The sequence below is a fragment of the Carya illinoinensis genome, chromosome 1 (assembly GCF_018687715.1).
Source record: "Carya illinoinensis cultivar Pawnee chromosome 1, C.illinoinensisPawnee_v1, whole genome shotgun sequence".
Classification (NCBI taxonomy): domain Eukaryota; kingdom Viridiplantae; phylum Streptophyta; class Magnoliopsida; order Fagales; family Juglandaceae; genus Carya; species Carya illinoinensis.
The window spans coordinates 18,490,039-18,505,378 of NC_056752.1; the positions used below are offsets into that span (position 1 = coordinate 18,490,039).

Sequence of the window (15,340 nt, forward strand, 5' to 3'; positions counted from 1 at the left end):
CTTGTGGAACCACTATCATTCCACTTGAAATGTTAAAAGTTGTGTTAGATTTCGAGGAGGACGAGCTAGATGGAGTGCTGGATTTGACTGATTGAGGAGAAGTTGGACCTTGAGAGGAGATTGGATTTAATCCTTATGTATATAGCCTAAGTCCTTCATGCTCTAGAACACATGAAGCGGATGATTTGACTTTGACCCTTAGTTGTATTAACATTATGCTACATTTGGTGCTTTGAACTTAATGGTCACTAATGCATTGGGATGTTTTTAGTTAATCTAGCATAAGTTACAATTTCACCTTTATTTCCACTACAATTATTGCATACTACCAGTTACATACTAGGATGCAGTCCATATTAATTGTCATATACAAGGGTATGTAATCTTATGTTGTATGTCCCAATGCTCTGAGTCTCCATTCCATCCCAAGCTGAGGTTGGGGTGTCACATTTTGGTTTTGTGTTTGTCTTAGTCCTAATTGTTTAAGGTTTTCCTGTATCAAAAGTAAGGGTTTGTTTTAATAAAGTTTTGAGGTGCCATTCTCCTTTTTTTAATATATATATATATCTATCTATATATATATATATATAAGATTAGGAAAAGTAAAAAACTAATTATAAAGAATGATACATAGATGAGTATGTTAAATGTGTGTGCATATATATATATATACACATATTTCTCAAATTTAAACTTCTATTTATGAAAACATGCAAATGTCACAATATTATTAGAATCTTTTATCCTAATAAAATGAAAAATACTCATATTAACAATAGTGCAAGACATGATAAAAGGGTAAAAAGATCACAAAAAATAGAATGAACGAGTTTTTTTCATTTATTTTCTATTTAAAGTTTTATTGAGTGATAGATATCATTTTGCCAACAAAGAGATATTTTGTTCATATTAATATATGAAAAATATTGAAAAACATTTGAAAATATTACAAATTTAATGGTAGGCATAAAAATATTTAAAATGAATAAAGAAAGAAAAAATAAATTATATATAAATGATATATAGAAGGAATGCATAAATTGATGTATGAAAAAGTGAATTTTAATTAGTTATTTCACATGAAAATTTAAATAAGCCATTGGGAATGCTAAAGGGAGACAGCGTGCAACATGCATGCCATGTGGCAAAATGTCCGTTAAGGAAGATCAACTGAAGTTGCAATTTGCAAAAGTTTGAAATTGAGTAACAGAGGTAGCAATTTGGAAACAGGCAAAAACTAAGTTATAACTAAATTTGCAATGAAACCCTATATACAATGATATTATTTATATTAAGAATCAAATCCCAGACTCGATAGCATTTTAGAGTCTGCATCAGTAATCTTAAATTTTAGAAATATAACTACAAGGACGAGAAGGAAGGACAAGCAAATAATACAGGTGGGAATGGCAATATCTGAATGCGCTAATACAGCATATGTACCTGTGACAAATGCCAAAACCATTGGCGCCATGGAGGAAAGAAGGAACCAGAAGGCCATTCGAAGAAAACTTTTGCGATTTTCAAATAAGTATGTAGAAGTGATAAGCGGAATAAATAGGTGGATAAAGACAGCAGAAGTAGATAGCATCAACGATAGGGCATTTGTAATGATGAATGCTTTGAAAGCAACACTTTTCCTCAAAACTGCAGAGCCTGGATGTGGATGATCATCTACACCAACGAAGCCCCCGGGCATGGTAATGCCAGCTGCAAAGGTCACAGTTGAAATGAGTGTAGCAACTACCAAATGGATTTGAGCTGCTTTATCATCATCCTCCATCTTCTTCATCCGCTCCTTATTCGACTCCACCTCCCCCACCATCTTCGGCCTCTTCTTCTCAATTTCGTCATACCCGACTTCTAATACTCGTCCATCGTGATAGAACTTATAATTTTTTGCATCTTTAAAAAAGAAGAGCTTCTTCTGTAAAATATTTATTGGGCTTAATCGTTAATATTCCGTATATTTCTATAGACTGAAAGAAAGCAAGAAAAGAAAACAAATTCAAAGAATATTTGTTTGAGAAAACAAGGTGGCTCGGTATAGCATAATGACTAAAATCAGAATATATAAAGACAGCTAACTTCATATTTAAATGCATGTTATAAAAAAATATTTAGCACTTAAAAAATGAATAGAAAAATACTATCGTTCCCAAGATGCATCATTATAGAGAAGATATATCAAATCAAATATGTTTTGAAACGAAACAGGTTATGTATGCCAGAATTATAGGAACAAGTTCTTGAAAGTTGTTAGCTAGGTTTATAATTATTATTTGTGTCGTAACGATATAGTACCTAGTTCGCATAATATTGATAAAACGATAAAGTTTACATCAAAGAAAAGGTTGTGGTTTCTTTGTCACATCATCTTCAAATCAAAGTCATAACCTAAAAGGATTCGGCTTGGATGGAATTGGACCAGATCCGGTTTCTATTGGAATTGGACCCACGTCCTATAACCCAAAACAGGTAGCACACTATACGAAAGCAAAATTGAATACTACGAACCCTTATTGTCTACCTCGGTTGCAATTAACATGACATTTTATTTCAAACTCTTCTTTTACAAGGGAGCTTCACACTGATTTAGAGACTTTAAGTGAGCCACGAAATAATAGTAAATATTGTTCTCAAAGTTAATAAATAAATAAATAAATAAAAAATAAAAAAGAAAAAAGGGTAAAAGCACTTGTCGTTGGCTAGCTTTGAAGAATTCAATAGCCATTGAGATTCTTGAAGTACGACTTAAAAATTTTGATAAGAGAGAGGAAAAAAATACCTATTTTCTATATGGGAGAAACTGAAAAAAAAAGGTCCATCGATCGATAGTTAAAAAAAAGTGAGTAGTTCTTTTTCAAGAAAATTTCATTAATATTTATCACAAATGACAAAGTATTTATTTTCATTAAATTTTTCATTTGATGTGATACATAAAATCAATTTAAGTTTAAATCAATTTAAAATTTAAACCACATCAAACTGATTTATATATTATCTGATCATGAATTCTATGAATTCCTTTGGTTTCGGTATTAATTCCTTAGCATATCTTATTGAAAAGAACTAAATATTCAAATACTAAGTATATAATTTTATTTTTTGAAGAAAGATAAGAGATTACTTACCCCATGAACAGTTGGAAAGCTATTATTTGTTAAGAATTGATAAGCATTCTGGTTCTTTTTGTTGAAAACCATTTTGTCAACTCTTGGAGAATCCAGGGTACGCAGGTCGTAACCAGCAGAATTGTAATAGTGATGGAGAGGTGTATTCCCGTTATTATCCTTCTGATTCAAAAGATTCCGGAGAGACAAATAATATTGGATGATTAGCGCCGCACGTGGCCTGTTGTTGTGCACAGCGAGATGAAGTGCATTGCGGCCTTCATTGTCAACCACTTCGCAACAATCTGGACACATTGCTATAATCTTTACCAATGTTACACTCTCTTGGTGGCGATGGGCTGCAATGTGAAGAGCTGTCCTACCCTCCGCGTCTTTCATATATGCTACCTCTCTATCATATTTTAGCAGTAGTTTTGTTGGCCCAATGTTGTCCTTGTATGCAGCCATGTGAAGCGGAGTCCAACCATTTTGGTCTGCTTGTCTACATAGATCGCGTCCGTATCTTTCCAAAATGTTTTGGGTCATTCCTAAAAGAAGTTAAACGTGCTAAATTAATGTAATAATTTTCTGAAGGACAAAAAGGAAGACCTTAGGAGACATAAAAAGGACAATATGGAAGCCATGTTTAGTAATCAGTCCTTTATCATCAAATAAAATATGTATGTACAAAAGGAAAATGCAGGACAAAGCAGACATGAGTCTTTATTTACCAATATGGTAAAAAATCAAAATTATTTGGAAGCTTGTTAAGCACGGAATTAATCTAAAACCGGCCCTTTGCAAATCGAACATCTTTATATTTCATCAATTCGATGTCCTGTCATATTTGATACCACCACATAAAATATTTTCTTAACCAAATCGTATTCTACAATGCGGAAAATATAAAATAGGCAATACCTTCATCATCCCAAAATGCTGCAGCATGCAAAGCCGTTCTACCCAAGGGGCCATTATAAGCTGGTGACTTCAATTTGTTTAAAATTTCTGACACCAAATCTGGAAAGTGTCTCTCAGCAGCCAAGTAAAGTGGGGTCTCACCGGCAACATTAGCACCAAACGAAAATTCTGGATCTACCTCCATTAGTAATTGTTTTACCACTTCAATGTGATTGTGACGTACAGCCTCATGTAAGGCCGTGTCTCCCTCTTTGTTCAGCTTCCCAATCATCTCCGTAGTAGCTTTAACGACTCCACTTTCGAGATCTTGATGTTGGGAATTTTTATGTTCAATCAGGACTCTGACTATTGAAGCATGCCCATACCTTGCTGCCACATGTAACGGAGAATCGTCTTCCGCGTTGGCTTTCAATAAAAGTGACGGACACTTGTCAAGTACATCTTTCACAAATTTTGCCGCTGAGGCTGGGTCGGTTCCTCCAGTAGCGGGAAACTTTTCTTCGACAAGGATACTTGAAATGCAAATATGTAGGATTGTATTTTTATTAACCGTTAAAAACCCATCAAGTGGATCGGAGATGGCCTCCAGATTGCCTTGTGCCGCCGCTTTATAGATAATAGAATCCATTCCAGTGATGGCCTCTGTATGGTGCACGGTCGTCATTACTAGCTGCGGAGGCCTCAATGCAAAGCAATAGAGTACTCCAGAAAATCCTATGTTAGCCACAAGCATTCATGTAGTTGATGTCACATTCAACATTTCTCTATTAAGGCGCATATCCCTTTTTTTAATTATTTTTTAAGCATTAAGGCGCAAATCCTATATATATATATATAGATTATAGAGTATATAGATTCATCTTGAAACACGACTAAATGATCAACATTCTAAACAAAACAGAAGTTTTCTTTTCAAAAGAGGCTGAAAACATTATAAACAAAACTTCCATTAATTATTCCAAAAAATAATTGAAAAACCGCAGGAGAAAAAACATTGAAACACCAGAAGAAAACACTCTCAAATTAAATTACTTCGTATCAAAGTAATCTTTAATAGGCCTTCTATTTATAATTAAGACAAATTCATCACCACAATTACTACGAACGAGACATTTCACCATTCATGAACTATTTTTAGAGAGCACAAATGAAAACGGACCAGCTTACTTCCAGGTACTTAGTAAGTAATGGAACCAGCTCCTTTAATTTCGCTGAAATAACCTTACTTCTCGATCGAGTACCTGACCTGAATCGCAATGAAGCACAATTTAATCAGCAAACTCTACAATAATGACGTAAAGGGAGAGAGAAAGAAAAGGAGGGTCTTGGACTTGTCGTCTTCGAAATAGTACTGAGGAAAAGAAAAGGGGCGGTGGTGGAGCTACAAGCTTGGAGATGGCATACCATGTGGAGGAAGAAGACCTTATCCTTGAAACTGGAGGGATTGAGGTGAGATATTTATGTAGAGGTCTTGATCATTAAACGTCATCATTGTAAACGTCATCATTAGGCGTCATGGTGGTAAAAGAGGAAGGACGTTGCTACATACTAGTGAGTTTTTCTAAGGACAACTGCCACTGCACAAATGTGATGTAATCAGAGGGACATGGCACAGATTATGTAAGGAAAATAAGAAATCAAATCAAATCAAAATTATGAAAACAAAAATCAAGGCACAGCTCATATAAGGAAAAAAAAAAAAAAAAAAAAGTGATTGAAAGTGTATACTTGACGGTTCGACCGTATTTTTGGGGTGAAATAATATCATTTCAAAACAAATTTTCATTCCAACATTATCGAATAATTATCTTCAATTTTGTCTTAAAAGACCTTCCGAGACATTAAAATTAAGACGAATTTGTGATACTTCAAATTATTGTAGTAAAACAAAATTATTTTTAAAATTAAAAAAATAAAAATGATAGTAAAGGAATTGTACCAGAAAAGTAAGTCTATCATTATTCGAGAAGATTACATGAAAAAATAAATGTGGTTGTTTGAGAGGGTATAATAACAACGACAACTAGTTGGCATAAAGTTAAAGAAACTTAAATATAAAGGCGAATTTTAGTTTGCCCCCCAACTAGAAAATGTCCAATTGCCACTAAGAAGTTATTACTCATAAATTTCCTCCAATTGAGGTGTTCCAATCACCAATAGGTTATCGGTTGGCTGCACCTACAAGACCGGCTCTTTTATTCTTCGGGCCAGAAAATAATTTTTTCTATTTTCATCCTTACAACTGCATGTCATGCCAGCGCTGCTTCTTTGAATGGAGTTCCTTATTCTGTTGCCACTTGTTAGTTGCCAGTTGAAACTCTGTTCATGACTTTAGCCAGAGGGGAAAATAAGAAGGATTTGCACTCGTTCTGACTTCAGCGGCCTAATGATAATATTTTTGTATCCATGCAATATTAGCTTCTAATTCTTTTTCTTTGTAAGAAATTTGCAAGAAGAATCTAATAGAGCATATTGATTAATTTTTATTTCACTTATATGGTTAGATGGTCGATCTTTATTTGTAACAACTCGACCTAATAATTCTAAGATCGGAATATTAATAATTTTTATTGAACCTAAATTATATTTAATGGGCTATATTGGATAAGCCCACGAGTGATAAATTATTGAGGTTGATTAGAATTTTAAGGGCTTAATAACTAGGTTAAATCTAATTTATTATTTATTGAATGGGTTAGGCTTATTTTAGGATTTAAAGATCTGCTATTAAAAATTTATTTTAATTTAAAATCATTACTGATTGAAGTCCCCTATGCAATCTCAGTCACTATTAATCCCACATTAAATAAACTATTTGAGTATGTTTTTAATTTTAACCACACTAAGATTACAATTTTAGAATCATCTTCTCCTTAAAATTCCTAAATCCAACCCATACCATCCTTTAAATAAAGTCCCATGCACTGTACATGCTCCTGTCTCTTCAAGCCTAGGCTTTTTTATGTTCTTAGCTCTATTTTTACCTTCAGCATACCGCGACCTCATCTCCCCCACCATGAAATACGGCAATGCAACCATCATTTTTTCCTCCCTCCTACTCACAACCACTGTCTTCCCTCCATCACGCCGTGATTGATTTTGTGTTAGAAATTTTAAGAAGCAACATTACAAGTTAAGTAACTTGATCATAAATTAGGATTAGCATACATTAGCTAGTTATATATATATATATATTATTAAAGGCTGTCATTTGTAAGTCAGTGTTTATGTACCATGCATGTTATGATATTTATAAACATGTCATTCATCATGTTTCATTCCACATATTATAGTTATGTATGTATTATGTATTTCACATTACATAAGACACGTATTTTTTCTTATGATCAAGTATAAGATAAGATCAAAATAATGGTACCAATGCAATTTATGGGTGGACGTGCGTGCCACGAACATAAGTGTGGTCTACCATAGTATGCCGAATACTATTAGCGGCTCCCATCATGGCCGCTGGTTGTGGGGCCACTGAACAACCTTGCATACAAGGTTAGATGTGTGGGTCTGTAAGATAAGTATGATAAGTCAGATAATTCAAAACATGTCATGCATGGTATAAGCATGGGTATGAATGGTCATGATTTAAGTTCTCATGAAATATTTTATAAAAAACCTTATATTAAGTATGTTTATGTCATGATGGATTTATTACTGAGTTATCGACTCATTTTAGTTTGTTTAATGTTTTTAAACCAGCATAGGTCAAAATATTTACAAAGCTAGAGCTGTAGGACTGGACTTGGTCTAGGGAAGCGTGATAGTGACCTAGATTGTGTACAGAGATTTTAAGTTATAATTTTTATAGCATAGACTTTGAGAAATTTTAATATATACTTCCACGTACCTTATTTATGATTCCAATATTTTAAAACAAAATGAATATATTTATCATGAGGAATCTTTGTACTTATCGCTTCCTTTATAATAAAACATATATATTTTTAAGTCGGGTTTAGTAGTAGCATTCCGCAAGGCCTCAAGAATTATGCCATCTTGATGGGACAGTAGCATAGGTTGCTTAGCCACCTGACAAAGGAAGCCTAACCACACACAAATAGAACGAACAATGATATCATGAGTTTCCATAATACCTTTCATCTGAGCAAGACATCTTCTCCTCCATAAGCGCCAAGTAACAATGATGGGCATGATGCCCACAATAAAACCCACCTGCGATGATGAGCTCGCACGCCTAAACCAAATACCATAATTCTGTTTCCAAGATCTTCCAATAGGAATACCAAAAAGAGTGCCAAAAAATGACCATACTTTTTTAGGGAAATCACCTGCAAAGAGCACATGGTCCATATCTTCAATGTGACCTACAGTGCAACAATCACATTTGGAAACAAGAGGAATACCAATACGAAGCATTCTATCATCCACACTCAAAGCCATATGCCAAGCCCTCCAAAAATGTATAGACATTTTTAAAGGAAGGTTCTTATGCCAAATTCAATCATGCCACTCAAGAGGAGACCCTCAGATATGAATACAATTCCAAGCAGATTGGGTAGAGAACATACCTGACTCTATGGGAGTCCAAACAATAACATCCTTTCTAGAATTAGGCCGTGATAAAGAGATTAAGATCTCATCCACCTTGTCCTACCCTACTAGGCTCTCCAAAAGATCCACATCCCAGCTATCCGACAACCGGCAATCTTTAATTTTTAGCAAGGGAGGACCCACTAGGGGCATCTCATTGATTAGGGGACCATCATCCCTCCCTTTATCATACCAGAAAAAAATCTCACCCTCCCTAATCTCCATTTAGAATTATTCAACAACAACGGCATACAATTAGCAACCACCCATTTCTTTTTATCTCGCCCATCAGCTTCTCCCCAAAAGAAAGAACCCATCAACCTTTGAATTTTGGAGATAGTAATTTTAGGGACTTGTAAAATAGCAAAGAGATGAATCGTCATACTGGATATAACATGCCACAATAGGATTAGTTTTCCACCCATTGATAGTAGTCTCATCTTCCAGCCACTGATTTTTTGCCGTACTTTATTCACGATGTCTTCTAAGTGAACATGTTTGAGTCTCCCCAAGACTATTGGCACTCCCAGATACTTGAAAGGGAAATTTCCCTCCATGAACCCAATACTACATAAGAGTCTCCTCTTTCGTCTAGTGGAAATTTTATAGAATGCCGATTTCTGTATATTAATAGTTTGTCCTGACCACCTCTCATATTGGCTCAAAACATTTTGAAGTACTCGAACCGATCTTTGACTTCCATTGGAAAAAATCATTACATCATCAGCATACATCAAATGAGGGACAATTGGTGTACCTCGAGCCTGAGAAAAAAGCGCAAACTTGTGCTCTTGCACACTACCATGGATCAACCGAGATAGTACCTCTTGCTGAATGATGAAAAAATAAAGAGATAGTGGATCACCTTGACGAAGCCCTCGACCGCCTGGGAAAAAACCCTTGACGGTACCATTCATCATGATCGAGTACCAAGGGCTAGAAATACAAGAATGCACTGAATCACTAAATTGAGGAGAAAAGCCAAACCTGCGCAAGACCATAATCAAGAATGCCCAATCCACGTGATCATATGCTTTCACCATATCCACTTTCAGCATAATATTGCCCCCATGAATTCTTTTATTAATAGATTGAACCATTTTCTGGTTGAGACTAATGTTCTCAAAGATGCTTCTCCCGAGAATAGAGGCACCTTACTCCGGAGATATTAGACGAGGCAATAAACCTGTTAATCGAGTTACAATAATTTTGGAGCATATTTTATAGAAAATAGAACAAAGGCTATTGGGATAAAACTTATCGAAACCTGTAGGCGATTCCACCTTTGGTATTAGCACAAAAAATGAGGCCGTGAAGAATTTAGAAAGATGCTTGGACATAAAGAATTCCAAAATAGCATTCCACACATCAGTTTTAACTACCTCCCAACATGTTTTATAGAAACCCGAACCAAAACCGTCAGGACCTGGTACACTCTGAGACAGAATGGAAGATAAATCCTCCAAGACTTTCTCAAGAGTGCGAGGGCAAATGAGAGTGACATTTTCCTCTTCTAAAATGACTGACTCAATGTACTCATCCAGGCTAGGCTGCTCTACTGGTGGTTCCCTTTGGAGGAAAGAAGCAAAAAATTTTACTGCCCCTTGGTGAATACTCTCTGGCGTGTCATAAATCACTGTATTTGATCGCATTTCCAACACTCTTTTTCTTCTTTTGTTGGCAAGGCAAGCATGAAAAAACTTTGAATTACAATCGCCATCTACCTGCCATTTTAGTTTAGCCATCTGTGCCAATCTCAATTCTTCACGTCGCCTCCAAATGGCCAAGTCCGAACGTGCTTCATGTAATTCCCGCTCCAAATTATCCTCCCAATTTAATTGAAGCTGTTGCTCAATTTCCTCAATCTGTGTTTCAAGAGCATCAATACGACCCAAAGTATGACCAAAGACCCTTTTATTCCATTCCCGTAGCGCCACCTTTACCTGCTTTAATTTTCTAATCAAAACCTGAATAGCTGACCCATCCACCCGTACATCCCAGGCTACCCGAATGTAGTCCAAGAAATTATGGTGATCCACTGATTGAGCTGAAATATTGCATATTTTAGCTATTTAAAACCAATGTATTTTAAATTCATCATGACATTATTATTGGTTTTAAATGGAAAAATGGTTAATAAGAATAAATACAAGTTGTGATTTAAATTGATTAATAGCATGAGTTTGTGCTTAATTTTATAAACTTGAGATTTAATTGGATAATGTTTATTCATATGCATATTTAGAAAGCTTGGTATGAGATAAATTTTGTGTGTGATCCATATGTTAAATTCTTTTAATAGATTGGAAGTCATTAACTCATGCATGACTCAAAACAATGAATTTTGGCTTGTAGGTCCTATACACATGGCATGGAAAGACATATTGAATTGATGACCACCTCTAGATTGAAGAGTGCCGTATGCACTTCATCCCGCCAACTCAACCCAAGTCCAAAAAGGAGGTCGGCTGTAATTTTCCAGAGATGGACATAGAGAGAGTTATGGTGGGTGCATGATGTGCTGGAACTGAAAGTTGGTGATGTGTGAAGTCGGTTGGAGAGTTAAAGGGCAGGTTACGTGGAAGTCTATAGAAGGGGAAGAGAGTGCATGCACTGCCGTGTTTGACTTGGTTTGAGGCAGGTTACGTAAGAGATAGAAGGGTGAGAGGTAAGAAGGTGCAGGCGAGAGAGAGATTTGATTGAAGGAGGCAGTCGGTGGGTGCTTGTGTTGTATCGATGCATATTATTTTTCTGTGAGTAATGAGTGAGTCGGTGCATGCTTTTTCTAGGGGTTGAAAGGAATTGGCTGGAGTCATTTAATTGGCTAGTAATTTTCTGAGATGTGAAGTGAGGATTAAAGAAAGAATCGGTCACGATTTTATTTTTATTCTAGCTCTATTCTAGTACGTGCAGTAGGTGGGTGAGTGTTGTGTGCTGAAATTGAAAAACAGATTGAAGAGAAGAGATAAGAGAAGTCGGCTGGAATTATTCTTAAGGTGAAGTGTGCATTACTTGACTTGGAGGAAGGGCAGTACCGAATTGAGGCAGCTCTTTATATATTTATATATATATATATACATATATGAGGCTGAACGGTGGAATAAAAAGATAGGGGAGTGGATGAGTAGAGTGCCGTGTATGAATTTTCAACAAGTTAGGCGTGAAGTGTGAATGATGTGCTGAATTTTCTGTATACATACCGTGTTAGACTTGGTTGCTTGGTTTGAATTGAGGAAAAGATTGAATGCAAGAGGCGGCTATTGAATGTGAATGCAAGAAACCAATTGAGTGTGGATGCAAGAGGTGGCCGAAATGAGGTGTGAATGCAAATGAAGTGTGAATACAAATGAAGTATGAATGTGAGAGGCAACTAGCCAAGATGTTCGGCTATAAAAGGGGATGCATTCCGAACACTCAAAGACACAACTACAACTTGCTTCTTTGTTATTTCTTTGTTATATTCTTGAAAGAATTAGATCTTCTTGTGTTCAGCAATTTTGTTTATCCTTTTAGCTTCAATGCTTTGTTGTTTTAGAATTTTTATTAAGTATATTAAGAATTGTTCTAGAATTTTAATTAATTAAGTGTAATACCTTAATTTCTATTAAGTGTGCTAGTTTGTTTCATTACTAGTTTGTTTCATGCAACAAAAGGAATTGTTTTAGAAGTTTTAATCAAGTGTGCTAGTTTGTTTCATGCAACAAAAAGAATTGTTTTAGAAGTTCTCATTAAGTGTGTTACCTTAATTTATTGCAAGAAAGGTTTGGTTGTAATCTTTTGTTTTTGTTTTTGATTTTTCTGAACATCATACATGGGGAGTAGAGGAATTGTTCTAGAGTTTTCATTAAAGGTTTAGAGATTAATTTTCAAGAGTGATACGTGAGAAGTTGTTTCCTTGTTATTTTGAATTCAATTGAATAGTGAAAGGAAGTTTTCGTTTAGACTTTTCGTTCTCTATTTTATTTAACTTCAGTTTAAAATTTATGGAATACTTTTGAAATTTTTTTGGCTTAGAAGTTTGGGTAATTTATTTGTTGTTTACTTATTTCATGTTATTTATTTTTCTCACATCTTTAAGTTTTCATTTAAAAGTGATTACAATTGTTATGTGTTATTTTGAGAATTTGTGATTTAATTACAAAGATGAATTCTAGAATCTTGGTTTTGGGCATTTTCAATTTTCAGTTCATGTTTTGTCAATTACTTTCTAATTTAGTTTAATTCTTAATTTAGTTTTATTAATTTCTGAGTTTAATTTATTAGTCCTTTACATTCCAATCCAACAATCAAAATCTAAAAACATGAATCTAGTCTATGACTAGTACCCTTTTCCATCCATTGCACATACCATCATTTTATTTTCTCTTTGTGAAGTTTTTCACATTTTTTTCAACGAGTTTAATTTTAAGCAACTTTCCCTGAGGAGACGATTTAGGAATTTATTCCTAATTATTACAAGACATCCTCCTGCACTTGGAATAGCATTAGTGCTACTCATTTTTGAGTGAGTCAAGTTTTTGGCGCCGTTGCCGAGGAAAAGTTGTCTAACTTAAATTTAAACTTGTTATTTTATTTTATTTTTCTCTACCATATTATCTCCGTTTACTCATCTCATTTGCATCAACCACTCATCTCTACCATATTAGATTGATTTTTCATGTCATGGGTAAGAGACACTTTAAATAGGTTGCTTAGAGTCACATCGAGTGTTGAGAGTAGTATACACAGCTTGGAGGTAGATAGCTCGTCTGTCTTTTCTTTGAGTGAGCCAGGTGACGAAATTGAAATTGAACCAGAAAACATGGCTGTACCTGCACCACGCACTCTTAAGGACTATTTGCAACCCACTCGTACCACTACACCTTCATGCATTGTTTTACCAGAAAATGCACCTAATTTCTCTATTAAGCATGACATGATGTTAGTGATACCTCAGTTCCACGGGATGGATTCTAAGAGTCCTTACCAGCACTTGACAGATTTTGAGTTGGCTTGTGCTACTTTTATCACTAGGGCTGTTACTGATGAATTCATTAGACTTCGTTTATTTCCTTTCTCTTTAAAGGATAAAGCGAAGATTTGGTTTAACTCTTTGAGACCAAATTCTATTTCTAGTTGGTCTGATATGCAGCGTGAATTCTTATAGAAATTTTTTCCTTTTCAGAGAACTCAGTTTTTGCAAGAGCAAATCAGCCAGTTCAATCAGAGACCTGATGAGACCTTTCAGGCCAGTTGGGAAAAATTGAAGGATTTGGTGAACATGTGTCCACATCATGGTTTTGAATCTTGGAGGCTGGTGAGCTATTTTTACACTGGTCTCACTCCGGAATGCAATCAGTTTGTTCAGACAATGTGTAATGGGGAGTTCTTCAGCAAGGAACCTGATGAAGCATTATCATTTTTTGACTACCTTGCTGAGAGTGCACAACAGTGGAACACTCGTACTAATCGAGTTCCATTAGCAGCATAGCCACTGAGGGCTATTTCTGGAGGGGGCAGATATGAGCTTAAAGAAGACACTGATGTTCAAGCCCGAATAGCTGCATTGACTAGAAGACTAGAGGTCATGGAAATAGAAAAAGTGAAGGCTGCAAAAGTGGTAGAGGCATGTTCTATATGTGCTGATTCAAACCATAAGACCCAAGACTGCCCGATTATGCCAGTATTTCAAGAAGGTGGGTCTGAGCCAATCCAATAAGCTAACTGGGTTAATAGAGCACAGAATCAGCCTTTCTCCAACACATATAATTCGGGGTGGAGGAATCACCCAAATTTCTCATGGAGAAATGATCAGCCTGGTCGGTCCCCACCACCTCAGTAACAGCCATTTAATCAGGGTGCTTTTCAGCACTAGTATCCGCCATATCAGAATCCTCAGAGCTATCCTTATGTAGCTCCTCCTGGATTTCAGCCTCATGTAGCTGCACAAAGTCCTCAGCCTTCATCATCTGCAAAGAAGACTCTAGATGACAGTATGGCTCAGATGGCCAATACACTTCAGCAATTCATGCAGATTCAGGCCACCACAAATAATCAAAATACTCAGGCCATAAATGAGTTGCGAGGCACTGTTAATAAGATGAGCACAACCTTGAGCACCCTAGAGAAAGGGAAATTTTCAGCACAGCCTCAACCTAATCCTCAAGTGTACAGACAACAACAACATCAAGTGCATAATGTCTCAGGAGACGTTATTGAGACAGCGAAAGCTGTTCTTACTTTGAGGAGTGGGAAGGAAGTTTCCCGACCTGAGATGACCATAGACACAGAGGTAGTTGCTCCTACACCTAAAGATGCAGCAAAGACGGATGAAGTTGAAAAAGAACCAGAGGTAGTGAGACCAGAACTGAAGAAGCCTGTGAGTGCAGATGTTGAGACTAGTAAGGGATACCAACCTATGGTTCCCTATCCTCAGAGATTGGCAGCTGGCCAAAAGAACAAGTATCACACGGAGATTCAAGAGATTTTCAAGCAAGTGAAGATCAATATTCCACTTTTGGATGCCATACAACAAGTGCCTTCATATGCAAAATTTTTAAAGGACTTGTGCACGGTGAAGAGGAAGCTGAATGTGAAGAAGAAAGCTTTCCTAACAGAGCAAGTTAGTGCATTGATATTGAGCGAGACTCCTCAGAAGTTTGGAGATCCCGGCTCTCCCAATATTTCCATTATGATTGGTGAATCGCGCATTGGGAGAGCTTTACTTGATTTGGGGAGTAGTGTGAACTTGCTACCATTCT

General features: G+C 35.9%; 1 protein-coding gene across 13 annotated transcripts; it reads right to left on the minus strand.

Annotated features, from left to right (window-relative positions):
• Nucleotides 1-1,280: 1,280 nt before the first annotated feature.
• LOC122312585 (ankyrin-1-like) lies at nucleotides 1,281-5,679 on the minus strand. 13 transcript variants are annotated; one of them, XM_043127278.1, is made up of 5 exons: nucleotides 5,439-5,679; nucleotides 5,202-5,280; nucleotides 4,035-4,676; nucleotides 3,135-3,661; nucleotides 1,281-1,927 (listed from the first exon to the last, which is right to left on the minus strand). In XM_043127278.1, the coding sequence occupies exons 3-5, from the start codon at nucleotides 4,660-4,662 to the stop codon at nucleotides 1,292-1,294; spliced, it is 1,791 nt and encodes a 596-aa protein (XP_042983212.1). In that variant the 5' UTR covers nucleotides 4,663-4,676; nucleotides 5,202-5,280; nucleotides 5,439-5,679; the 3' UTR covers nucleotides 1,281-1,291. The 13 variants fall into 13 exon arrangements, with proteins under 13 accessions (XP_042983212.1, XP_042983208.1, XP_042983201.1 ...); XM_043127274.1 differs by having other exon boundaries at nucleotides 5,194-5,280; XM_043127267.1 differs by having other exon boundaries at nucleotides 4,035-4,704; nucleotides 5,439-5,678.
• Nucleotides 5,680-15,340: the final 9,661 nt, after the last annotated feature.